General features: G+C 52.6%; 2 protein-coding genes across 9 annotated transcripts; one reads left to right on the forward strand and one right to left on the reverse strand.

Moving 5' to 3' along the window:
- Positions 1 to 209: 209 nt before the first annotated feature.
- Positions 210 to 20,218, forward strand: TCOF1 (treacle ribosome biogenesis factor 1). 5 transcript variants are annotated; one of them, XM_085073720.1, is made up of 18 exons: positions 210 to 346; positions 896 to 951; positions 3,583 to 3,725; positions 4,453 to 4,559; positions 4,834 to 5,179; positions 6,002 to 6,090; positions 6,557 to 6,781; positions 7,407 to 7,676; positions 11,616 to 11,790; positions 11,937 to 12,079; positions 13,936 to 14,109; positions 14,557 to 14,788; positions 15,011 to 15,099; positions 15,808 to 16,036; positions 16,952 to 17,524; positions 18,594 to 18,694; positions 19,189 to 19,225; positions 19,680 to 20,218. In XM_085073720.1, exons 1-17 carry the CDS (start codon positions 236 to 238, stop codon positions 19,219 to 19,221), a joined length of 3,096 nt encoding a protein of 1,031 aa, XP_084929846.1. In that variant the 5' UTR covers positions 210 to 235; the 3' UTR covers positions 19,222 to 19,225; positions 19,680 to 20,218. The 5 variants fall into 5 exon arrangements, with proteins under 5 accessions (XP_084929846.1, XP_084929849.1, XP_084929845.1 ...); XM_085073723.1 differs by having other exon boundaries at positions 19,192 to 19,225; XM_085073719.1 differs by having other exon boundaries at positions 19,189 to 20,218.
- A 287-nt stretch (positions 20,219 to 20,505) lies between these two features.
- Positions 20,506 to 24,758, reverse strand: CD74 (CD74 molecule). 4 transcript variants are annotated; one of them, XM_085073725.1, is made up of 9 exons: positions 24,592 to 24,758; positions 23,159 to 23,334; positions 22,955 to 23,049; positions 22,814 to 22,867; positions 22,520 to 22,615; positions 22,189 to 22,279; positions 21,632 to 21,820; positions 21,213 to 21,305; positions 20,506 to 21,091 (listed from the first exon to the last, which is right to left on the reverse strand). In XM_085073725.1, exons 1-9 carry the CDS (start codon positions 24,660 to 24,662, stop codon positions 21,084 to 21,086), a joined length of 873 nt encoding a protein of 290 aa, XP_084929851.1. In that variant the 5' UTR covers positions 24,663 to 24,758; the 3' UTR covers positions 20,506 to 21,083. The 4 variants fall into 4 exon arrangements, with proteins under 4 accessions (XP_084929851.1, XP_084929850.1, XP_084929854.1 ...); XM_085073724.1 differs by having other exon boundaries at positions 22,955 to 23,046; positions 24,592 to 24,739; XM_085073728.1 differs by lacking the exon at positions 21,632 to 21,820 and having other exon boundaries at positions 22,955 to 23,046; positions 24,592 to 24,739.

Raw genomic sequence — 24,758 nt, forward strand, 5'->3', positions numbered from 1 at the left:
CCGCCACTCCATTCTCCCCATCTCCCACCGGCACGGCATGAGAAGCCCCCTGGGCTAATCCCCCCTTCTTTCTCCCCCTTTCCCCGCCGGGGCGGTGTGACAGACCCCCAAGGGGTGACCCTCCCTCCCCATGTCCCCACATGGCGCCCCGGCAGCTCCCGGCACTACATTTCCCATGGGGCCGCGCGGCGGAAGCGGAAGTGGCGTCCCTCCGGCGCGGCACGCGGGCCGCGCCATGGCCGCCGACGGCGGCGGCGGGCGGGAGCTGCTCGCCCTCATCCACCAGCACCTGCTCCGCGGCGGCTTCGCGCGGGCCGCCCGGGAGCTGCAGGCGCAGAGCGGGCAGGTAACGGGCGGCCGGGCTCCGGCCGCGGGGGAGGCAGCGGGGCCGCGGGGGAGCGGGAGCGGTGGCGGTGGCGGAGCGCGGGCCTCGGCAGGGCAGCAGGGCCCGGTCCCCCTTAAAGCCCTCGGCGACCACCCGCAGCGCCATGTGGTGCCGGGCGCGCTGCGGGCCCGTGGCTGCACGCCGGACCGCAGGTCCATGCTGGACCCACGTGGCGTCCCGGCACTCAGCGGGTGCTCCCGGTGCCCACGGGCTGTCCCGGCCCCGAGCCGGCCGGGGGAGGCGGGAGAAGGCTTGCAGCCCGCCGGGTAAAGCCTCCCGTACCGGGGGGCTGCTGCTCCCCGAACACGTGCTGCTCCAGGGGAAGTCTCCAGGGGAACACGCGGCCCTGGGTGCAGCGGGGCGGGGAGTGGGAGGGATTTAGCTGGAGGTGTGTGCAGGGAGGAACGGTCCCGTTTTTCTGGGGATTCCTAGATGGGCCTCCGCGGTCTGTGCTCCTGTCTGTGTTCACATCGCGCCGGTGCCTTACTGGTGTTCCCTCTGCTTTCACAGAAATTGCTCCCTTCCCTCTCGACCTCCCTCGAGGACATCTTTACTCACTGGGAAAAGTAAGTCAAAGGAGGGAATGACTACCAAATAGATTCCAGACTGTACTGACATCTAGGCTGCATGGCATGTGTGATCTTTATTTGCTGGAATTCCCTGCTGTCAGAGGATTTCCGATGATAACTGTGCTCAGCAGAGTTTTTTCCTAACCCCTGGTTTCATAGCAATTCATTTTAGATGTTCAGGATTACTCTGGTTTAAAATTTCCTGAGCGTGGAGATAAGTTGTTAGTTTTGGGCAGCTGATGCTGTTTGTGCTGCTTGATGCTGGAGTGTTGTGGAGCTCAGAGTCATGCTTTACTTCAGCAATCTGTCCCCCAGTTCTGTTTCACTTTCTTTTTAAAGCCACGTGCCTTGCAGGATTATTGACCTGAGAAGAGAGAAGTTGAGCAGATGCTGAAATGCCAAAGCTCTTTCAGGGACTTAAACCTTGGCGTAGATCACAGATGATCTGAGTCAGAGGAAATCTCTTGGTTTCAGCCTGTCCTTTCAAGTCCTTACATGTTCCAAACGCCTTCCTGCATCGTTATCCCCCATCTGAAGGTCTGCAGGAGGGAGCCTTCCCATCTGTGATATTTGCACCCACCCTGTGCTCACTCAGGCTGGATGTTGGAGTGCAGCACTGCAGGGAGGCCTGTGGCAGCCTCAGTGCTGGATTATCTGGGAATCCATGGGGTTGGGAGCACTGGAATGAGGAGCTCCTCAGCATGGCCATGCCAGCAACCTTGGGAAGTGGTATTTCAGTGTTTTCTGCTTGATGCCTCATGCCTTGCTCTTGTCCTCCAGACCTGAGCAGGGGAAAGGCTGGATCCAGGTGAGGATGTAGCAGCATAGAAATAGATTTGCAGTTGCTCCCTCTAGCAGTTTGTTGCTCTCACGGGTGCTGATGGTGACCTTCCCATGTGCTGTTTATCCTGCCTGCTGCAGCAAACCCTCCCAGACATTGTTACTTTTAAACTTGTGGGGCAATAGGGCATTTGCCTCAGATTTAATTCCTTTCTTCTTCAGTGTCACCCTTCTGTTATGGTCTTGCCCCACAAAGACATCTGATATTCCTGGTCTGCTGGAGTTCTGCCTGGTTGGGAGTCAAAATGAGGGATGTGTTGACTAGTAGTTGCTCTGTTCCTGTGAGTTAGCTGCCTTTATCACATCCTGGTGCTTCATAGGCTTTTGACCCAAAAATGTCCTTCCTTAATCTGCCTTCTGGCTCTTGCCCTTCTCACCAAGGCTGTCCGTGGTGGTATCCTGCAGAAACTCTTCCAGAGTGAGCCTAAAGCTGAGACTTGCAGTTACAGGAGTGGCCTCCCTCCAGAGCTGCATTTACTCTTGGAGGATGCAGAGAAGGGGTGGAAGGGTGCCTGGGAGCAGGGGAAAGCTGAACCAGCTCAGCCCTAGGAGCAGCCTGAGCCCTGCAGCCCTCAGATGCTCCAGAATGCTGCAGGGACAGTGCTCCACTCACAGAGTATCTCTGAGCTCCTGGTCACTCACAACAAATTCTCACATCAGTCTCTCTTGTGCTGTCAGCTGCCACTGGATCAGGGAGGTGTTGCAAGATCAGGAAGGTGTTGCAGGATCAGAGCTGCCTGTGTGGGCTGCCCTGTTACTTTATTAAAAGGATTATTGGAATAGTTACAGGAATTTCTAAGAGCAAACGTGCCTTTGGCTTAGCCTGCTTGCACAAAACTTGCTGTTACAGCTGTGCTGCAAGAACACTCTTGACACCAAGCACAACCTTTACTCGTCCAATTGTTAAATTAATCTTGTTTTTAAAACAGATGAACAAATAAAATGAGCTAAGCTGGCCCAGAAGTGAGGACATTTGCTTCTGATAATTGTGTTTCCCGGGGCTTAGAAGTATTGCATGTGTGAATCACACCACCATGTGCCCAGTGTTACCATTGTAATAAAGCAAATGTGTTGTCTTTAATTCTCAAATGAAAACCTTTAGCCACATCATCTGTTCTGGTACAGGTGGAATTTAAAGGCTGGAGAACTCTTTTTCCTGCTTAATGTTTTAACCCAATTGAGCAGTTTAAGTGTTTAATACTATTCTGTGGCCTGTTCCTCCCTTTTTTCCAGCACATCTCCTCTAGGTCCAGCCACTTCCTTTCTTAAACCTTTCTGCAACCTGATCTTCCTGCCATTTTGACTTGTGAACCCAATTTCAAACGGCTTTTATAGCCTTTAGATTCACTTCTCCTGGCCCTGTGGAATACCAGGACATGTTGGAGGATATCTGCCCAAGCCCTGAGGCTGCACTTATTCTCTGGCTTTAGCTGCTTCCTGGAAATGGAATTTGTTCTCTGGGATGCCTTCTACTGAGCACCAGCCTGACTGTGTATGTTTTCATTTCTCTGCTAAAGTAAGAAAGAGTCTGCCTACAGCACAGAATAAAGGTCTAGGTTCAATCTCCAAGTGTTGCTGGGATATGTTGCTCTTGGACATTTAGTGAGGACTGGAGATGTCCCTTGGAGATTAGAGAAGTGTTTCTCCCACCCCCTTAGGAATTCCTCTGTAGAGAAATGACAACTGCCTATTCTTAGGCTGGAGCCTGATCTGAGAGTGAATGAATAATTATATTCTAATTTGTTCAAGATATTTTTCCCCATTTTGACACCCATTGTCTTCCCTCAGAACTCCACCAAATTCCAAGAGAAGAAACGTGAGTGATGAGGAGGCAGTCATCCCAGAAAAGATAAGAGTTCCTGATCCCGTGAGCAGCTCTGAGAGCTCAGAGAAAGAAGAGGATGAGAAAGAGAAGGCGAAAGCTGCAAATGGTAGGAGCCTTTAATCTCCCTGGAGTTGGCAAAGTAGGACTGGAGACTTGTGTAGGAGCAGCCCAGCTTGCTTGGCTGAAGAAAATGCTTGTAAAGTTCTGGCTATTCATTTGTGTTCATAGGAAAATAGGACAACTAATTTAGCACCCCCTTCTCGTGGAGTTTCTGAGGAGCACAGATGTCTGCTGAAGCTAGAAAAAAACTTGTTATGATTCATTGGGGAGGGATGGGTGTTGTTGCTTGGATGAAGCTTTGGGAACATCTCACTGCCCACTGTGGAGCACCTTCTAGTTGGTCCTGGATGTGTGTTGGACCAGCAAAGGCAGACCTCTTTCATGGATCAAGGAAAATCTTGTTAGTTGGTCTGGAAAGCCAGTGCCCTCTGTCTGAGGTGGGGAAAGATCTCTCCTGCAGCTGATGTGGGAGGTGTTGGCTTGCAGAGTCTAACAAAAACTCATGTCTGATATATTTTGGCTCAGTCTGATCTGCTGTAGACCAGCCTTTGGAAAACTCCAGATCTTGACAGGTTCCCTGTCTTGGTGTCTGAGAGAGGGATGGGGTGGAGGAGCAAGACACTTGCCTGTCACAGGGATGGCAGTGGCGATGGTCTTGGGTCAGGTGAGGAGGTGGGACCCTGCCCTGCTGCTGGGGCCCTCCTGCAAACCAGAGACCATGTTGGTGTGAGAAGCACACTCAAACCGTTGCTCTCTGGCTCTCTCCTGTGCAGCAGCCAGCCTGTCCCTGGCCACAAACTCGGCAGTGAATGTAGATAGCAGTGAAGAGGATGAGTCCTCATCAGAAGAGGAGACTCCAGCTGGGAAAGGTGCAGTGACGGTAAGGCAGTGCTCTTGGCTTTGAAGGCTGGTGGTCCTCTGAGGCCAGGACTGTCCCAGATTGGTTTGCATGTGTAGAAATGTGTCTTGGGATGGAATTCATATTTAAATGAATTCCTATGCTGCCATAAGCCTTGTCTAGATATTTGTCCCGCAAATGCTTCCTTAAAGAGCTCTATGTCTTACCTGGCTGCCACATTGCTGTTGTGGGTACATTGTCTCCAATTTAGCTCCTCATCTGTGCGTAGCCTTCTAATTTCTTTTGTTTCCTGTAGGTGACAGCAGCTGTGGTGGGTGGCAAAGCTGCCAACTCCCTGCATTCTCCTCCCAAGCCCACTGCCCCGGCAGGCAGAGCAGCAGGGCTCCCTGCCACCGACAGAACTGTGCTCTCTAACAAGCAGCAGCCCAATGCCTCAGCTGCAGCTCCAGCTTCTGCCAAGACCCAGAAACTGCCTGGTCCTGGGAAGCTTGGACATGCCACAGCAGCTGTGGCCAAAGTAGGGCAAAGCAAAGCACCAGTAATAACCAAAGCACCGGAAAGTTCCAGCAGCAGCAGCTCCTCATCCGAGAGCGAGGAGGAAAACAAGACGCTGACTGCAAAGGCCCCAGCCCCCAAAGCGGGTAAGGAGCCTGCAGGGTGGGGTGGATGTGTGTGAGCTCCAGCTCTGCTGCAGATTGGATTTAAGACGTGCCTTCAGCATGTTCCTTTCAGCTCCCTTGCTGGAAAGCTCAGAGTGATGCTTGTTCCTTAGGGAGGCTGCTAGAACACTGCAAAGCAGCCAGTTCTGGAGCTACGTGGGATGAATCCTGTGTGCTTGCTCCCATTTCAAGCAGCAGATCCTGTGCTAAGATGTCTGGCAGCACCCAGCACATACCCAGGGGTTGTGGGTAAAGCGTAGCGTGTCCGGAGGAGATGCAGTGTTAATGCTGCTGATATTTCCAGCTTTTTGGAAAGGCACCACAGTGTTTTCTCTTTATTCCCAATTGCAAAGTGATTCGTTTTGGGGTTTGAAGTCTTGAAGGAAATCTTTAAATGCTTTGAAGTGTGTCTGTGTGTGTTGGAGGAGGAGGAGGAGGGTGAGGAATAGATCTGAAAATGGTCCTCCTCTTGGCTCTTTTCCAGAGGAGGCCCAGCCAGGCTGGGTACCCTGCGGGGAGTTGTGTGTGGCTGGGCAGCTCCTCACAGTGTTGGAGGTGGTCAGGAAGCATTTCCCATCTCTCCCTGCGCTGGAGGCAGGGTGTTTGTGGCAGGGTGTTTGTCTGGAGAAGCTGTTCCCAGCAGGCCCCTGATGTTTTCAGCAGGGCTAGGTCCTTTTCCCTGCAAGTCCCCTTAGCCCTCTCTGTGGTTTGTTTTGTTTCCCTGACTTCAAAAGCCACATTAGCATCATGCTCTGGGGGCTCAGGGCAGGCAGCAGCTGTGACATCTCCTCACTTGTGTTTCAGAGCCGGCAGCTGGGGCCGCTGAGACCAGCAGTGAGGAATCAAGTGAGGACACATCCTCTGAGGAGGAGCTAGAAACTCCAGCCATCCAGGTAAACTCTCCAACATGGATTCTTTGTCCTTAGGAAATCACTCCCCTTCTTTTAAAGAAGAGAGGAAGTGCTGCAGTGTTTTATTCTGACAGCACCCCTTACCTTGGGTGTGTGAGATCCCCAAACCCAAGACCAGAGCACATGCTGTGTGGCTGAGAGCCCCACTAAACCCTGCCGGCATCAGCCATTCTGTTCCAGTTTCTACTAGTGCCTGAAGCTGAGGGAGATCCTGGGATCTGTAGGAGGTGATTAGTATGCAATTTGACAGATATAGTCAGGCAGTCCATGGAGAAAGTGACTTGCATCAGGTATTCCACAGCCCATGGGTCTGAACAAGCCTGTCCTGGTCAAAGTTAGCAAGGTAGTTTGCTTTGAAACAGATTCCATGCAGTTGAAGCTTTCAACCATTTTCTTCTGAGATGTTACCTGATTCTCCTGCTGCCTTTTTTTCCCCCCTCATTCCCAGGCCAAACCAGCTGTGAAAACAGTGCAGTCTAATGCAGCACCTGTGAAAAGTGCACCTGCTGTTGCAGTGTCTCTTAAGAAGAACGCAGTGAAGCAAACAGCACTGGCAGCAAGCCTGGCCAAACCTGCATCCACAACGGTTCCTGGGGCTGCACTGCCCGATGACACATCAGAGAGCAGCAGCTCATCAGACAGTGAAGATGAAAAACGTCCATCAGTAACCCAAGTGCGTGTCTCTGAGATCCTCTCTCTCCTTGCATGCCTCTCAGGGCTAGAAACTGCAGTGAAAAGAAAATTTTGTAAATCCATGTTGTGTGTAGCAAAGTCATGTTGGGGGTGGGAGGAAGGAGGCGTGAGGTGTTAAAAAGGCACCTCCGTGTCTTAGCTCTGAGCTTTAATCAACCCATTGTGCCTTTCTTAGAAAAATCCATCAGTACTTTTAAATGAAAAAAGCCTCAGTGATTCTTTTCCCACCTGAAGAGGCAAATTGTCATGGTGGAATTTGCTTCACAGGTATAAATTGTAATAAATAGTGTCTAATTTGACAAACTGTAGTGCAACTCAGCTTCCCTGCTGGGGAGAGTGCAAAGTGCTGCCTTGTACCTCACTGGAGGGGACTGCTAGTAGCAGCAGGCTGATGAAGGAGGCTGATGGTCTTGCTTTCTTATCTTGGGAGACATCCCCACACAGCTAGATGAAAGAATTCCTTGTGTTCTGCCAGTCACTAATCTTCCTTCAGGGTTTGCCTTTCTCAGGGGGCTCTGAAATTTCTTCCCTTGATTACAGTCTGAGCAAATGAGTTATGCTGCTGTGGGATTTGCCTTATTTCACTCTGTTCGTGTCTTGTCCAGACAAAGCCACCTCCAAAGTCCTCCCAGGCCATCCCATCCCCAGTGAAACCTACACCAGCAGCGTCACTTCCCATCAAGGCAGCTCCAGCAAAAACACTTCCACTGTCCCAAGGGAAAACAGCACCAAAATCAGCAGTGCCAAAGCAGGCTAAAACCTCACTGGAAAGGACTGCTGCCCCCACAAAGCCTGCTGAAAGTACAAAGCCAGTGGAAAGCTCTGCCTCGTCAGCCAGTGAAGAGGAGGATCTCTCTGTGCCCATCAGCCAGAAGGTAGGTGCTGCATTCAGCCCAGTGCCAAGGGATGGGATATGCAAGACAAATGTTTATCCCTTATATGCTCCTACTGATCTCCTTGAAACACCAGGTGTAAGTTGTTTCTCAGTCCCTTGAAGAGGAAGATCTTTCTATTTGGAAACAAATACAGCCTCACTCTTCTCACACAGCTGAACAGAGAAGGGTGGGAGGCAAATGGTTTGATACCAGCTGTTCCCTCATGCCCTGCCCCTCTGGAGTGGACCTTGTGTCAGGCAGGGTCACAGGTAGCTTGGTCTTGGCTCTCCTGTGAGGGTTGGTTAGAGTTCTCTAACCGAAGGAGAAGGATTGGGAGCTCACACTGGACTCAGGTGGCTAAACTCGAAGGGATGCAAAGCCCTTCCTGAGAGCATTGTAGGCACTTTGTATTGAGACCTTCTGCCTCAAGTCTGAGCTGCAGGGCCCTTCAGAAAATGCCCTGAAAGCAGCCTTTCGGAGATGCAGCTTTATTGTCTGCAAGGGAGGAAGGGAAGCTGGGGGTAGAGCCTCACGTGTCCTTGCAAGGAGGCTCTTTGTCAACACATCCTTTCACTATTGACAGGCAGGAGCCAGCAAGGCTCTGCATTTTTGTCTTCATAGCCTTGGTCGGCTAAGGTGGGTGGAGGGGGACGCTTCTCTAGCAGTTGGCTCTGTGCTGCTCTCTTCCTGCATGATTGATTATATGTGAGGATTCAGCTCTGGGTGACAGGAACAGCTATTTGAGAGGTGTGCCATGGGGTCCCACTGTAAAGCCATCGAGATTTGTCTATTTTAGCAGGTTTTATGTGCTGAGGTAGGTTTGTTTCCTCCAGTGTTGATTCTGTGAAGCTGTCAACAGCAAGTTTTACCTGCTGATTTAACCACTTCAGCACCTTCACCCTTGCAAACTGACGTTTAGCCCTCAACAACCAGAGTCAGCAAGGAAGAGCTTGTCATCGAAGGAGCTCTATTTTTGCCAAACAAGCTGTTTCTTCCCATGTTAGTAGCCTTCAGGCAGAGACCACGAGTGAAGCCTGAAGATAAACCATGGGGCTTAGCTGTGTCCACAGTCCTGTCCTCCCAGTCAAACTCTTAGCTCATCCCTCACCATCTGCTACTTGGGCATATGCTAACCACTGACTTACTGTATCCTGCAACTTCCTCTGGCTTCTGTGCAAAATCCAAACAGATACAGAGCGTTGGAAGCTGCTTCATCTTTCCCTGTGGGGGTGGATTAGCACAATTAAAATGAACATCATGCTTAAATTGAACTGCTTAATTGGTATGTTTACCCCTGAAGACTCAGGAATATTTAGTCAAAGAAGTTGACAAAGTGCTTGCATATTTGAGGGGGGAAAGGATGGTGATGGGGGACAGTCTGACCTTAAAGATCAGCAGCTTTTCTTTTGGAGCTGCTAATTTTGTTCTGCTGCTTCTTTCCTGAGTGTTTTGAGCCAAAGGTGGTACTTGAGCCCTCTATAGACAGGCTTTGGCTTCTGTTTACAAGGAGTGGGTGTGAGATGCACGTGCACCCGTGTGTTGGGAACCCGTGTCTTCCTTGAGCATCCCAGGAAAACCCGTGTGGGTTGTGCTGACAGAAGTTGTGCCAGCAACTTCTTATCTTGGACTGCAGATCCTGTGGGAAGAGGCCAAATCCCCCAAGAGACAGAGGGTCTCTTTCCCTCCTTGAACCCTGTTCCCACCCCTGTGCAGGTGGCAATTGTCCCTTTGCTGGGCCATGCCACAGCTGAGATACTGGTCCCAGTGCTGGTGCACGGCGGTGCTCCTGTGGCTCACAGGCAGTGCTGGAGTGTGATTTTACAACGTGCTGGGCACACGTGGCTCGGTGTTGTTCCCCCTCTTGTCATGCAGCGCTGCAGGATGCAAATGGACCCAGCGAGTGGCAGATGGGTTGTGCGGGAGCTGAGTCATCACACTCCCTGAGCCACAGGCAGCTCCTGCTTTGGGGGCTGGAGAGGGAGCAGGAAAAATTATTTCCTCTTGAGTTATTTTCCTCCTCTCTGAGTTACTTCAGTACCTGTGGCTCTCAAGCTGGCAGAAACTCTCTGCCTCTGTTACCTTCTCCCTGGATGTAACTCAGCTGTGCTGTTGGCCAGATCCCACCTGATGCTGTCATCCATCTGATATGGATGGATGTACCTTGGAAGATCTGAGGCTGTGTAAACCTTATGGTGGTTTCTATGTGGATGCTGTTATGTTCTTTCTGTGTTAGGATGCCCCTGCATGGCAGCTCTTTCTCACTCCGTTGCTAAGTTAGGAAATGGAGCAGCCTTGTGTTTTGCATCTACATAGGGGGAGAAGCCAGACCCGTTGCTATGAAGGGCTTAAAACTCAGTGAGCTTAAAACTCAGTGGGCTCTGATCTTGGTAAGCTCTTCCCTTGCACAGCAGTGCTCACGACAGCAGGGAGAGGAATAGCACGTTCAGAGCAGTGTGTGTGAATTCTTCTGTCTGCTTCAAGTACTTGTGTCTCTCCAACATTGCAAAGCTGGCCTCTCTCCTGGAGATTGTGACTCACTGGTATCAAAACAAAACAGAAAAGTGAGGTTTGCAGTCCCCTCTCCCCAAGCACTTGTGGAGGTTTCTGTTTCTCTAAGCAGAGTCAAAATGTGCTTGGCTCATTCAGAGAGCTGTTCTGTAATGGGATAAACATGCAGATGCTGTTGTCTGTTTGGTGTTTGGCTTGGAGATGATAAACAGTGCCCCAGTGGCAGCCCATGGCAGGGCTGTGCCAGGAAGCACAGTAGGGTTGGTTTTCCCGAAAGGCTGCTAAGCTGGTGTTCTCTGCTGTGGCCTGTGGAGGTATCACTGGGTTGGGCAGCATGGCAGGAGGGTGGCAGGGGCGATGCAACCAGGCAGGAATCTCTAATGGAGCACCAAAGCTGGCTGGCATCACATGCAGGGGGCACAGGGCCTGCCTGCCCTGGCAAACATGATGCACTCTTTGGCAGAGCAGCCCGCAGTTGAGCCATGAGTGGAGTAAATGAACGGATGCAGAGCACTGCCAGCTGGGGGAATATCTGCAGGAGAGGAAATTCACAGATCATTCCACAAATGCTGCCTCTCCCTGTGCCACCACTAGCCTTCAGTATGCCAGAGGGGGATCTGCAGCCCTTGAAGAGAGGCCAGGAAGAGAGAGTCTAACCTGGCAGTTGTGTATGTCAGGCACAGGTGACTGTGGCTTCCTAGTGCTGATACAGCAGGGAAGGTGACTTGTGGCCTGTCCTGGAACATCTGAGTGTTGCAGGTGCTGCAGAAAGACACAGCCCAAGTGAGTCTCAGAGGTGTTTTGTTGTCTGAATATTTCTAAATTCTTAGACCTGTTGACACATCAGTTTCCAAGTTGAGTCACACTCTGTCTCTGCCTGCCCTCTGTGTTCCCAAACCCTTGTGTCAGCCCTGTATCTACACTGAGCTCTCCAGCAGCTGTAGGCTGTAGCTGCTCTAATACTGTCTCTGAATCTTGCAAGTGTTATGGCACAAGGCTTCCCAACTCCTACAGATTCCCTGAGCTGTGGGTAGGTCGTGCTTAAATGAGAGGCTTCCTTGGAGTGGGAGTCTTGGGGTTGCAGTGCTTCTGTCCTCAGGCTCCTGTCCAGTGTCTCTGCTTCAAGAAGGAATTTTTGTTAGGAGATTACAAGCACTGTTAGCCTGTGTGCTCATGAAAGAACACACTTGGGCTTTCTGTCAGAAGCAAACTGCTAAATGCAGAGGAATGTATTTACAGCAACTCAGTCCCAGCGGTGACTGAAGCCTGTTCCACTCATAACACACCAAGGATGGTAGTTATGAGTGTTATGTTAGTAACAGCTGTGTTAGGGTAAAACAAAACCCAGCCTGAGCTGAAACTGCACTTAAACTCCTAAACAGCACCTGTACTAATATTGCGTTTCTATGCTTGTGTTTCTTTCTTGTTAAGAGGTTATCTGAACAGCAGAGGCCTGTTCCCAACCTGAGCCAGGCTGCTAAAGCTGGGCAGCCTGAAAAAGCAGTGGTAAGCACCTTGAAAAGCCAGGCTTCAGAAAGTGGGAGCAGTGACTCATCTGACAGCGAAGAGGAATCTCCTGCAGCACAGAAACAGCCTCCACAAGCTGGTAAGTCTCCTGGTAGCAGCCAGGTTCCCTCACCTGCATCCTCCTGGTTTTCTTCCTCTCCCCTGCACATAGAACAGCTCCTGCTCTGGACAGCCATGGAGAGCAACCTTTTCTCACAGTGACAATCTCTTACACTTTTCCTGCAGTGAAAGCCAACTCTGTGCCCCAACCAACAAATGTGAAAAAGGCACCGGCTTTGGCACCAGCCACAGCCCCTCCAGCTGTGGACAGCAGTGATGATTCCAGTGAGGAGTCAGATTCAGATGATGAAATAGTCCCCCCTTCCCAGGTGAGGAGCCGCTGACCCACTGGCTATGTAGGCTTTTAGTGCTGCACACTCAGGAGATCTCATGACTTGGAAGATGGTAGTTGTTCATGTGATGAGTGCTGCAGAGGAGCCTCCTGTTGGCTGGATCATGTTTTCTTGGTGTTGTCCGTGGGTCTGGCTGACCCCAGCTCTGGGTTCACATCTCAGCCACAGCAATCTTGCAGTGTGTGAGAGCAGTGGAGAGTGTGAGTGCTTTGACATGAGTAGACACACAAGCCCAAACCTCCTATGGGACTCTGTCCCTTCTGCTCTACTCCCGGAATTTAGACTGGAAATTGAGCCAAATCCTTACAGGAAGAGTCTTTCCATGAGCTGTGTAGCTACAAGGCATCCCATCGCCTGATTCCTCCCAGACCCCAGAAGTTCTCTGTTTTGTTTTTTTCCACAAGCCTTGGGAGGATGGAAGGGTCTGCCCTGAAAGGTAGCATAGTGGTCCTGCTGACTTTCAGCTGAAGGAACCAGGCCCCTCCCTGCCTTGGAGAAGAGAGGTGAACCCCATACCTGTGCTGAGAGCACCACTGAGTGTCGTGGAACTGATTGCAGCTCTCCCACTGGAGTCTCTTTGTGTCTTCATGCCAGTCCTGCAAAGCTGTGGCTGAGCTCCCTGAGGCCAGAGCTGCCTTGCTGTGAAGCTGTCTTGTGCTGCAGTTTGAGCCCAAGAAACCACATAAAAAAACCCACTGACTGAGGAACATGGCTGCTGTTCCTACATGGTGGTGGCTTGGCTGGTGCTCTGAGCCCAGGACTTGGTGGCCAAGCACACTTCTTATCCCATATATGTCTTTGCTAGGAGGGGGACATTATGAGCACTCAGGAAACCCTTCCCCATGTTGGCCTGAGGCTGTGGCCAGCGGAAAGGCTGTCTCCCACCAGCTGATGGGCAGGCAGCCATCCTGAGCAGTCCTTGAGAAAAGTATGTTTATATTACTAAGATTGCATAAAATAATGCAGTTGCTGTAACTTGAGCTTTGTGTGAGAGGGCCGAGAGCTCACGTTGGGCTGGCGGCTCTGCACGGCAAAGCAGGGCCTTTTCCTTTCCCAAGGCCAGATGTTGTGTGAGGAAAATGTCAGCCCACAAAGGCCCAGCTTGTCAGAGATCTGGAGGGGGAGAGCTGCTCACGTAGCCTCGTCAGTAACACAAACCAGGAGGCTGAGTGCTCCTTCGTGGCTCCTGCTCCCTCCTCTGCTGGCATTTGTGTCATGGACCTGTCGGCAGTGCCTGATTTCCTTGCCCCTGGCCTTTCTATTTTTAACCCCTCTTATGTTAAATTTCAAGGAAGTTTCAAGTATGAGGCCACAAAGTTGCTCTTCTTAATTTGACCCCGAATCTGTTTCTGGCTTGTAGAGCTGGAGGCAGATTTTCCCCGTGGTTGGTGTCTTTATCTCTGTTGCCAATTAACTCTTGGGATGTGATTTTTAGAGTGTCGAATACACCCTGGAGTCCAAGTGCCCACTCTGCAAAGGTTTCCAACTGCAGTCATGCTGGTGCTGCAGTGGGTAGGGATTCACAGCCTGCAAGCACAGCACATTTACCCTGCATGCCCTCAGGGTAGGTGCCTTTGGGGCACTGAGCTAATGCTTTTGGCACTGTTGGGGTGCTGGGCCTCATTTCTGCTCCTGGCTGTGCCAGAGGCCTTGCTCAGAGGTTCATGGGAGACAGAGCTGGTCCGTAAAGAAGTGAATTAAAAAACAAAAAGCCTTGGTGCTGTGCTGGAAATGATGGAAAGGCTCAGGAATGAGTGCTGGATTGGTGTATTCTTCTGTATCTTTTCCCTCCATGTTTGCTCAGTCCTGATTTTCTTTCTCATCTGTTTTAGAGTCTGTTCCAGCAGAATATCAAAGTAACTGCAGTTTCAAGCATGGTGGCTGCAAAGGCAAATGCCACCCTGCCTTTGGGGAAGAAGACAAAAGCTCCTGCTGTCCCTACAGTGAGCAGAGTGTCTGAGAGCTCAAGCAGTGACGCCTTGGAGCACAACAAGCTGCCAGGAAAGGTAATGATGGAGGAGGCTAAGGTGGGGAACTTCCCTGGAGACAGAGAAGATGAGTCTGCTGGGGTCTGAGGCTGATGCCATGTCCCCAGCTGAGGGATGTGTTCATGAAGCAGGGAAGAGCTGCTCTATCGTAACCATGATTACCACACCACGAGGTGAGGCAGAGGGTAGCTCTGGGATCTTTGCTGTTCTTGTCTCCTGGCTGGCTGGTTTCTTCTGGGATAGCAGTTGTCTGCATGGCTATAGCTGCCTGCTCCCCTTGTGGGCTGGGGCAAGCTGGGCCCTCTGGGAGGTTCTTGGGCTAACCTTGACATTAACTGGAGCAGTACAGCTGAAGAAGGATCAAGGTGGTCCAAACCCATCTACTCTGGGCTGCTGCCTATAGTTCATGGTCACGAGCTGTTAGTTATTCCTCCTTCCAGATATATTTCATCTCCCTCTACCTAGGTTCCAGCTGCTTCTAGCCAAAAGCAAACGGTTCCTGTGGGGAAAGCTCCTCCAGCCAACACTGCTGGCCCAGGAAGTTCCACTGGCAAGGCAAGGAAACCAGTCCTGCAGCCAGCCCAGGACACCCACCCGAGCCTGGCTGTGCCACCCACCCAGTCAGAGGACACCTCAGACAGCAGCAGTTCCTCCGACAGTGATGAGGAGGAGCCGCCCAAGCAGCCCCCCAAACCTGGTCAGTTCTCTCTAGAAGATGTTCTTGGTGATACAAGGGTGGGGACAGCCTTTTGTTACCCCCTGGGAAGTGTGCAGTGCTTGGAAGGGGTTTCCTCCTCTCCAGCCTGGCAGAGCACTCCCCTTTCTATGGAGGCTGAAGGTGGCAATACCTGTGCTGGGGAGGTGAGCTCAGCCCCAGGCAGCAGTGGTAGGTTTAACAGGTTGAACTCTGCTCTTCCAGCAGGCCCCCTGCAGAAACCAGGAGGTACCCAGCCAGCCCACAGCTCCTCCTCAGAGTCCAGTGAGGAGGAAGAGGATGCAGCATCACAGGTATGGTACCTGAGCAGGCTGGGATGGTCCTCTCAGGTCTTGAAGCTGGCTCCTAAGTAGGACTGAGAGAGACTCAATTCTCAGCCATAGCAGATGGGATGCTGGGTGGGTTTGCCAGCAAAGAAGTGGGGGCCCCCAGTGCAGTGGTGTGAGCAAGACCTTTTTGGTGGGGGCAGAGAGAGAGGTTTTTGAACCTGGAGTGCCTCCCCAGGCAGCCAGGCCTTGGGTCCAGGGCTGGGAGAAGAGACAGGAGATGGTGGTGCCTTGCAAGGGTTAAACCAGGAGATCTGGTGTACAGTGCCAATAGCAGCAGGAACATTTTTCCCCCACTTTTATTTGTAACTTAACCCATGTCCAAGACATTAAATTCCCTTTGTAAGTAACGTGCAGGGCGTGCAGCACATCTGCAGTGCATTAGCTGTGCGTGGGTGCAGCTGATGGCCAGGAGCCTCCCCCAAGCCTGCCTTGCTGGGTGAGAACAAAGGAGAACCTCTGGCTGGCAGCTCTCGAGGCTGTCAGCTCAGCTGGTGTCTGTCAGTGCTGGTCCCTCTCCTGGTAGCCCTGGGCTGTCAGAGCTGGCTCCACAAGTGGCCAAAGGTGGGCCCTTCACTTGGAGTATGAGGACAATAGCAGCAGAGACAGAACAGTGTGTCTGGTGTGTGGGAGGCTGCCCTGCTGTGACTCCTCAGTGTTTCTGTGCTGTTTCAGTCCCTCCTCACAGGCTACCCAGTCATCTCCAAGACCCCAGTAACACCCCAGGCACCAAAAACGGTTCCCCCGCAGCCTGCAGGTGAAGTGGGACCAGGGAAGGCAGCTGTGACTGCTGCAAACTCCCTTGCCAAGAGCCCCCTGAAAGCAGCCCCAGCCGACAGCTCGAGCAGCGACAGCAGTGACTCCGACACAGATGACAACCAGGTGGCTGCAAACCACAAAGCAGGTGGGTCCCCTTTGGCAAGGTTGGGAATTTGCTTGGCCCGGGAGCAAAGCCATGCTGGCACGGGAGGGTGACACTGGGGAGGGTGTCACTGGGACGGGCCCTGTTCCCAGTGTGTCTCTACCATGGAGCCACAGCATGGAGTGCTGCTGCCGTCTGCTGGCTTCCTGGCCACAGCACAGCCCTCTCCCTGAACACCCTGCTTGTGCTGGTTGCCTCCAAGCCTCAGTGCCTTTGCCTCTTCCAAGATGTGCTTTAACCACAGTAATTAAGGGGAGCAGGCAGGGCTCTCCCTGGAGCCGATGCATGCTGCACTGGCTGGGTAGTGCTGGCTTCTGTGCAAGGTTCAAACACTGTCTGGAGAACATCTGCACAGTGCTGGTATTCAAGACTCCCTGTGGGCTCTGTGGGCTCTGTTGCATGTCTGGAGAGCAGAGAAGGGGAAGCAAGTGAGAAGACCTGTGGAGAAATGAATGGCCCACCATTTCCCTGGTTTGTTAGCAAATTGTAAAACTTGGAGCTGGAAGCTGCTTCTGCTCTTCTGTGACCCTGACACCTTCAAATGAGCTCTGGTCCACTCTAGAAGTTCAAATGGGTCTCTTGGTCTCTTGGACACGTCATGAAGTTGTGCAAAGGGCTGTTGAGAAGGTCAGAACTATCTATCCCCAGCTTACTGGGGATGGTGTCCTGCTCACTCACCTGTGCCACCTTGTCAAACAGCCAAAGCTGTTGTGGGTGTTGTCACCCACTACAGGCTGGGGCATTTTCCTCTGACTCTGCTATTGATGGCAACAAGTTTAGCTTTTTTTTGGGAGAAGAGCTGGATGCTCCTCTTCAAATATGTAGTTCCATTCTGCTGTGACTGTAGTGTGTGTGATGAATGCTCTCTGAGTTGTCTTCTCTCTCTTGTTTGTGCAGAAAACAACCCCCCTTCAGGGCAGGAAGTTACAGAATCCTCCAACAAAGAGAAGGTGGCAGGAAAAACAGAGCCAGATCATGCCAGCCTCAAAGCTTCCCCACAGAAGAAAACCCTGGCAGTGAAAGAGAATGATGTTGGGGCAAAAGGGGTGCAAGTGACCCCAGCATCATCACATGCCCTGCTCTCCGTCCCACAGTCACAGGAACCAAGCTCAGGGAGTGAAACCGAGGTCACCACTGCTGCCAAAGTCCCTGCAGACCAGACAGTGGAGGGGTTGGAAGGGAAGAAGAAGAAGAAGAAAAAAGAGAAAAAAGAAAAGAAGGAAAAAAAGAAACCACCCTCCACAGCAGACAAGGCTGTGAAAACGTCCAAGAGCAAAGACAAAGAGAACAAGAAGCAGAAAACGTCTCAGAAGCGGAAACTGACAGGAGAGGATGGGGCTGTGGGGCAGCCCAAGGAGAAGAAGCGGAAAGGGCAGACTAGTGAAGAAGCACCCAAAAAGAAAAAGAAGAAAACAGATGGTGACCTGGAGAAGGTGGCAGGCAGCAAGGAAAAGAAAAAAACAGCTAAAAGTAAGCATCCTACTTGGGGCCTAGTTTGCAATAGGTTCTTGCAGCTGATGCACGTTCAGCCTCTGGTGCCTTGCAAAAGTAGCATCCACTTTCCCATTGGCTTCCTGCTTGGCTGCTTCCCTCATGGAATCATAGAGTCACGTGGCTTGGAAATGGCCTGTAAGATCATGAAGTCCAACCCTTAACCCAGGTCCATTCCCAAACCATGTCCCCAGGTACCATATCTGCATATCTTTTAAATATCACCAAGGCTGGTGACTACATCACTGCCCTGGGCAGCCTGTTCCAGTGTTTGACAACCTATTCAGTGAAGAAATTTTTCCTAATATTCAATCTAAATCTCCTCTGGCTCCACTTGAGGTTATTTCCTCTTGTCACTTGTGACCTTTCTATGCCTTGCTGTTCTCTAGTGCCCTGCTCTCTGCCCTAATCCATTTTTTCCTTTGCAGTGCACCCTGCATTTGCAAATCAGAGCTGGTGTTGTGCTGATCTTTTAGGCTTTAAAAAAAACGAAAAAACTGGGGGTAAGATGGATTGACTGAGGCAGATCTGCTGAGGTTTTTGTTCTTCTGAAATGCAACCCTTATTTTTGGAGGAGACAGTCTTGTCCATTGGCTCTTGTGTGAGCTGTTGGATGGGGGTGAGCTGGAGCTGCTTGGAGCAGTTGTGCTGAGGTGAACCTCGTGTCCACCCTGTGTTAGCATCTCCCTTGGCTCTCATTTCTGGCATGTGCCCATCTTCTACTCCAGCCCTGAAGCAGTTCCTTGGAGCAGGTGTGCAGCAGGAGGTGGAAAGAAGGAAATTCTGTGTAATTCCACCCATATGTGTGCACAGATGGTGGGATTGAGCTGCTCTGGCTCAGGGGTATTAGGGAAGCATCCCTGAGTGCTGCTGCTTGTGGCAGAGCTCTGCCTTCACCCATTCCTGCTCTGGAAATCTTGCTCAGGTTTGGATGCAATCAAAAACTTAGTGGAGGTGCTCCTACCAGTCAGAGGTAGGAGGTGCTCCTTCTCAGAGGCTGACAATACCAGAGTCCCTCTCTTAGCTGGCTTTTCTTTCCCTCTCCTAGAAAAGAAGACTGGAAAAGAAAAGAAGAAGAGCAAAAAGGCATCTTTGGAAGGGGTGCCTGTAGCAGATGGCTCTGCTGAGGTTCCCAAGAAGAAGAAGAAGGTATGTGTCAGAGCCTGGGCTGGTGGTGCTCATCCCAGCAGTGTGCCAGGCTGCAGGAGGAGCAGAGCCATGTCCTGGCCTTGCTAGCAGTACAGGGGAGCCTGCAGTTCACTGTGGCCACTCTTGAGACAGCCTGACCTTTGGTTGTGATTAGGGTGGTTTAAAGGGCTTTTTCCTGTATGACTGCTACAGGAGATTCCTTTCCCTGAAATGGTCAAAACCAGGGGCCCTTCTGGTGGCAAAGGACTTAGTCCTGGCCAAGAAGCAAGTCTCTTCAACTGTCTGTTCATCTCCTTCTCAGCACAAACTGGAGCTCCCAAGGGCTTGGCAGGCTTCTGCCTCCCATCTCAAGGGCTTGAAGGGGTGACAGAAAGAGACTACTTGTGATAGCTGCCACCTTTACAGGGACATATCCAGGAAGCCTCAGTGGTTTTGCTGGGTCCTTCATGTTTGTAGTGCAAATGATACTGACGAATTTTTCCTTTCCATTGTAGAAGAAGAAAGCAGCTGAGCCTGAAGGATTGTGAGAAGGTACATGGCCTGTGGGGACTGGCCAGTGGTACCCTGAGCGGCGTAACCTTGGCCACATTCAGAACTCCTGGGCCAGTTTTGGGAAGACAATGTGCCCTCTGAGTGCTCACTGAGCCACCCTGGCCTTGGATTAGAGGGCCAGGGAGTGGAGCAGTGTGAGGAATGTCGTGCAGCCATGAGCTGGCTTCTCTGGATGTGTCTGACCTCAACTCTTTAGCTGCTGAGAACTGGATGTCCAGCCTGGGCATTGCTGACCTCTGTCACCAGCAGAGATGAGCAGCCTCTGGCAGTCTGTCTGTCCCTGCTGACTACAGGGAGCTTGGAAAAGTGATGTGGATTAGATGGTGATGATGTAGCCACCTGGAAGTGGACCAGATGCTTCTGCCCATGCTCTGCTCAGCTGTAAGGCTGTTCTCCTCCCCATCCCTAACTCTTTTAACTCCTCTCCCCAAAGGTACCGCATTCCTGTGATTAAAGATTCATGGGGGAAGATCAAAGAGAAGAGAGGAAAAGGAAGCTCACCAGGAGAATTTCAACTTTTTAAAAAATAATTTATAACTTCTCTTAACTGTGACTTTTAGAGCAGAGCCGTGTAACTTTCTGCCTCCTCTTGTCCTGCTGGGGCCCAGAGATGTGTTTATTATAGTCCCTCCAGATGGAATGGAACTGGAGGAGGCAGTTTGACCAGAGCAGAGCATAAACTGCTTTTCCCCTTGTTGACACCCAACCATCCCTTTCTCTTACCACAGAGCTATATTTTTGAGAGAAACTTTTACCTTTTTGTTCCCTCCTCCTGTGACTTGTGGTGTCAGTCCTTTTGCTACTACAGAAGAGAGCTTTTGGGTTTCCTTTTTATTCTAACACTGACAGCAGTGATTATCATGTCCCTGGAGTTGCACTGAACAGTTGTGTGCAGCAGCTGTTCTCAGCCAAGGCAGAGTCAGTTTTTGTGTTGTTTTTTTATGAAATACAAAATAAAAAACAACAAACTGAGATTTTGCTTCAGCTCCTTTCAGGGGAAGGGAGGTGACCAAGGCCAGCTGGCTTTGGAGGATGTTGTGGGTGGGAGAGGAAAGCCCAGTGTCTGCCTGTCTGGGGCTGGGGGACCCCAGGGTACAAGTGAAATCAAACAAGGGATGGGACAAGAAACATGAACAATCCTGGATGGGGACAGAGGTGTCCAAGTGTCTGCAGAGATTTTTCTTTATCCCTTTTTTTGTTAAGATTCATTTATTTTTAACCTCAGACAGCTGCAAACACCACACAGAGCCCTGGAGGAGTTGCTTACAAGGCTTTCTTATTCAAAAGTTTATTTGAGATTATTAGCTTGTGAGATCATTTATAAAGGAACAATTGGATATATTCAGGAAAATTAGAAGCCCCTCTGCCCATGGTTACCCACTGCTGTGGCTGTAGGCGAATCTCTACAAATCAGCACTCCACAATAAAAACCCACTACTCCAATAATCTAACAGAACTCCAGCCTACAGGGATCAGTTAAGAAGCTGGTGGGGGTTGTTTTGCTGCTTTTAATGTTCGTTCAGTGTGAGGAAGCATTAGTTCTTCAGCAGGGGTGAGCTGTACCAGTGCCTGGATGCTGTTGGAGGTCGAGCCAAAGAGAACAGGATTTATGGATCTGACATAGTTGAAATAATTTTCCAGCCTGCTCTACCCACCCTCTGAGGGGACTCTTTGGTGCTGGCAGCTCAGCCCTGGCTGATGCTCTGCAGCAGGGGAAGGGTGCCCAGGGATGCCCATTGTTAACCACCTTGGAAAAGCAATATAAGAGCAGAAAAGAAATAGAGAAAAATAATAAGGCGGGAGCTGGGATGCTGAAGGCAACTGCTGGCATCCTCTTCTAGTTTACTGTGGGGTAACAAGAGGAGTTTGTCAGTAAGACAGCCCAAGGACCTCCCAAAACCCCTCTCCATCACAACCTCCCCCTCCCCAGCAGTCCCCAGGTCTCTGGGGACACTTGGACACTCACCTTTGCTCGCACTGAGCTTAAGCCCGTCCACCCCGGAGAAGATCATCTCCTCCGGCTCCGTGGTGGAAGAGGCAGCAGCGGGAGCATCAGTGTCTGCAAAGGGAGGGCAGGATGAGGGTGCTGCACCCCGGGGCTGCCCCATCACCCACCCCCATCCCCCTGAGGACAGTGGGGGAGAGCCCACACCCACTGCTGGGCTGGGGGCTCATGGAAAACCCTGACTGCGCACCTTGACTGCAGCTGGTGTGGGGGGCTGCAGGTTTTGGGGTGCCCTCCAGCCTTAATATGCTGGTGCTGGATGGGTGAGGGGTGTTTCCTGCAGCCTAGATGCCCTCCTCTCCTCTCCTAGCTCTCCTCACTAATCCCCAGCAGTCCATGCCTACTGCTCATTCCTCTCCTTCCCCTCCATGGCAACCTACCAGGGCAGTCCAGCTTTCCCCGAGTAGCAGTGCCCTCAATCTTGGTGCCATTTTTGTAGCAGCACCAACAGAAGCCGGTGGAGAAATGGCACTGCTTAGGCAGGTAGTCACCGTTCTCATCGCACTGTGGGCGGAAGTGGCCCAGCTGGTCATTCCCAAACCTGGCCTCTGCTTGGCACTTAGTTTGCACTAGGGCAATAGAAACAGAGGGGACACTGTCAGCCACCCAGGCCCTTCTCCCCCTCAGCAGCCTCACCAGGAGATTCTATCCAGAAACAGTTAAAGGTGAACAAGCCCCAACCTGACGACCTTTCTGAAGCTCTTGGGCTACCCAGAGATGGAGGATCTGGGGTGGTGCTCCAGCTGTTCAGCTTTTTGCTCACCCCAAATGCCCTGCAGGCAGCAGAGATGCTATGTGATGTCCTAACAGCCACCAAACGGAGGCTTCCCACGGGAAAAGTAGGAACATGACTGGAGGGAGGGCTTGGTTCCCTGTGAGATGCCACATGCCAACACCTCCCTGACCCTCCCCAGCTCAGCAGCCCCATCCCCAGTACCTTTCTCCGCAGGGATTGCGTTGCGCTCCTCCAACTCAGGGTTCTTGGCCTTCTCAAACAGCAGCCACTTGTCCAGCCAGGACTCGAAGGACTGTAACAAGGGGGACCAGCACATTAATGGGCACATAGGGAGTTCACCCCAGGGAAGCCATGCCAGGAGCTCCAGCTTGGCCAGGGAAGGTGGTGAACACCATCCCCTTCCCTGGGGTGGGAGCAGCCCAAGCCTGGCTCAAGTCGGACTTTGTTTATCCTGCTGGGGATACTCCAGAGCCTTCCCAAAACACCTGGACTGGGAGGCAGGTAGGACAGAGTGACAGTGACAAGCACTGACCTTCCAGTCTGTGTAAGTCATGGTCTTCCTCAGCTTCTTCAGGTTGTCCATTGGGCTGTCCTTCAGCTCTGGGAACTTCTTACCGGGGTCTGCTTGCTGCAGAGCAACCACCACAGTGAGGACAAAGAAAAATAAGGTGGGGGAAGGGGGCTGGAGCTCTGCTGGTATCAGCCAGATGGACGCTGCAGGAAACCAGGAGCTCCCACCAGCTGTGAGCACCCCAAGAGACCCCAGACCAGTGCAGGAGGCAGCTGGGGTGGTGGGGGGTGGCAGTGGGGGAGCAGGGGATCTTACCAGCAGCAGGTGCTTCACTATGTCCTCGGTTTTGTTGCTAGCAGGGCCCATAACCTTGAGGAAAAAGGCAGAGGGGCAGTGTGAGCACGGCAGAAAGCCCAGAGGACGGCAGGCAGTGCCAAGCAGTGGTGGATCTCTTACCTCAAGGTCTTCCATGAGGTCAGGATGTGGCATCCTCATGACCATGGGGCTATTGGCCATAACCATCTTCATCTTATTCACTGGCTTGGCACCTGCTGAGAAAGGAGAACTGTGAGGGGCACCAACTGGGCTGAGTGGTCCAGAAGGGATTCATCCCATCTCCCCCACCCCTCACACCACTCTTGTGCCCATGGGGCTACTGACTGGCAGGCAGCTTCCTCTGCAGAGCCTCCAGCTGCAGGCTCTGGGAGGTCTTGGTCAGCTTGCTGATCTGCCCGCTCTGCTGGTACACGAAGTAGATGGTGACAGCCTGGCCGGCGATGAGCAGGGCGATCAGGATGGAGACTGTGGAGAAGGCGGCTTTGCGCCTCAGTGCAGACCTGCGGGATGCAGACAGAGAGCTCAGCCGCCCAACGGCAGCAGGAGATGTTATCCGGCCATCACCCCCTCCCCGCCCCAAACACCCCTGTCCCGGGGGATTTGCAGCCAGACAAATGTAAATTCCCCCATCGCAGAGCGCAGAAGTGAAACCTCAGCATGAAGGTCACCCCCCCGCACCGGGAACTGAAACCCTCTGCGGGGGCGGGGAGAGGTGGGGACACGGGAGGGGGACCGAGGGGCACGTGGACACAAGTGGGTGGGGTCAGGGCGTTGTCAGGGGATTTTGGGAAACGGCATCACTCTGGGCATCGCCTTTCGCGGGATGATGAAGCCGCTTGGAACCTCGGTGGTCCGTGGGGCAGAGGACACCACCCACGGGACATTGGACTGCATTTAGTTTTTAAAATTTTGTGCCAGATCCTGCCCCACTGGATGAATGTGGCACTGTCGAGGTGCAGCGGCGCCCCAGAGGTCACTCCCTGTCTCCGCTGCCCTGGGACGAGCGGACGCTGCCCGGCCGAGGGACAAGTCCCGAACGGGACACGCTGTACGAGCGTCTGCCTGGTGACTGGTGACGTCATAGATTCAGGGCTTCTGATTGGCTGCAAGTTTAGGGTGGGGTCCTCCCCCCGCGGGGGTTGGGACATTGGGGCGAGTTGGGACATGGGGGGGGCAGCCCCACAAAGCCACTTGGGTCCAGGGTCCGCTCCTGCCCCATGGCCACGTTATCAACCTGCCTGTCCCACAGCCTCCTCCCCCCAAAGCTTCTTCTCCCAAAGATCAAGCCATGGCTTCCTGCCCCACCCTGTAAGCCTGGCCACCCCATCGCCACGCCTTGTCCCCGGCTGCCCCAGAGATCCAGTGACCCCCTTCAGCCCATTGCCACCCCGTGTCCCTCCCAATCCCCGAGCCACCCAATTTCCCCCATCCCACAGCTGCCCCATGTCCCCCTCCTACAGCCGCCCCATGCCTCCCATCCCATAGCCACTCAATTCCCCCCCATCCCAAGCCACCCCGTGCCCCTGCCTTGCCTCACAGCCATGTTCTGGTCCCTTCCACGACCCTCTTGGCTCCACAGTGCCCCATTCCCACAACCTGTGTCCCAATTTCTGCCCCATAGTCACTCTACGCTGCCTTGGACCGACTGTATCCCCTTCCATCCCACAACCACCCAATATCCCCCCCTGCCCCAAGTCCCCACTGTGCCCACTTAGCCCTCCCCATGCCCCCCATCCCCATGCCCCCAGCAGTGGCACCTCTGGGTGTCCCCAGTGTTGAGCACGGCGCTGCCGCGGTCAGAGATGAGGTCCCGCTGCTCCTCAGCCATGGCTCCGATGGGCTCCCCGATGGCAATGCGCGCCCCGAGAGAGGCTTCTGGAAATACCCTCGGGTCCCCACCCTGCCCTGACACCCCTGGGGGGAA

The sequence above is a fragment of the Lichenostomus cassidix genome, chromosome 13, assembly GCF_008360975.1.
Source record: "Lichenostomus cassidix isolate B80296 chromosome 13, HeHo_3.0, whole genome shotgun sequence".
Classification (NCBI taxonomy): domain Eukaryota; kingdom Metazoa; phylum Chordata; class Aves; order Passeriformes; family Meliphagidae; genus Lichenostomus; species Lichenostomus cassidix.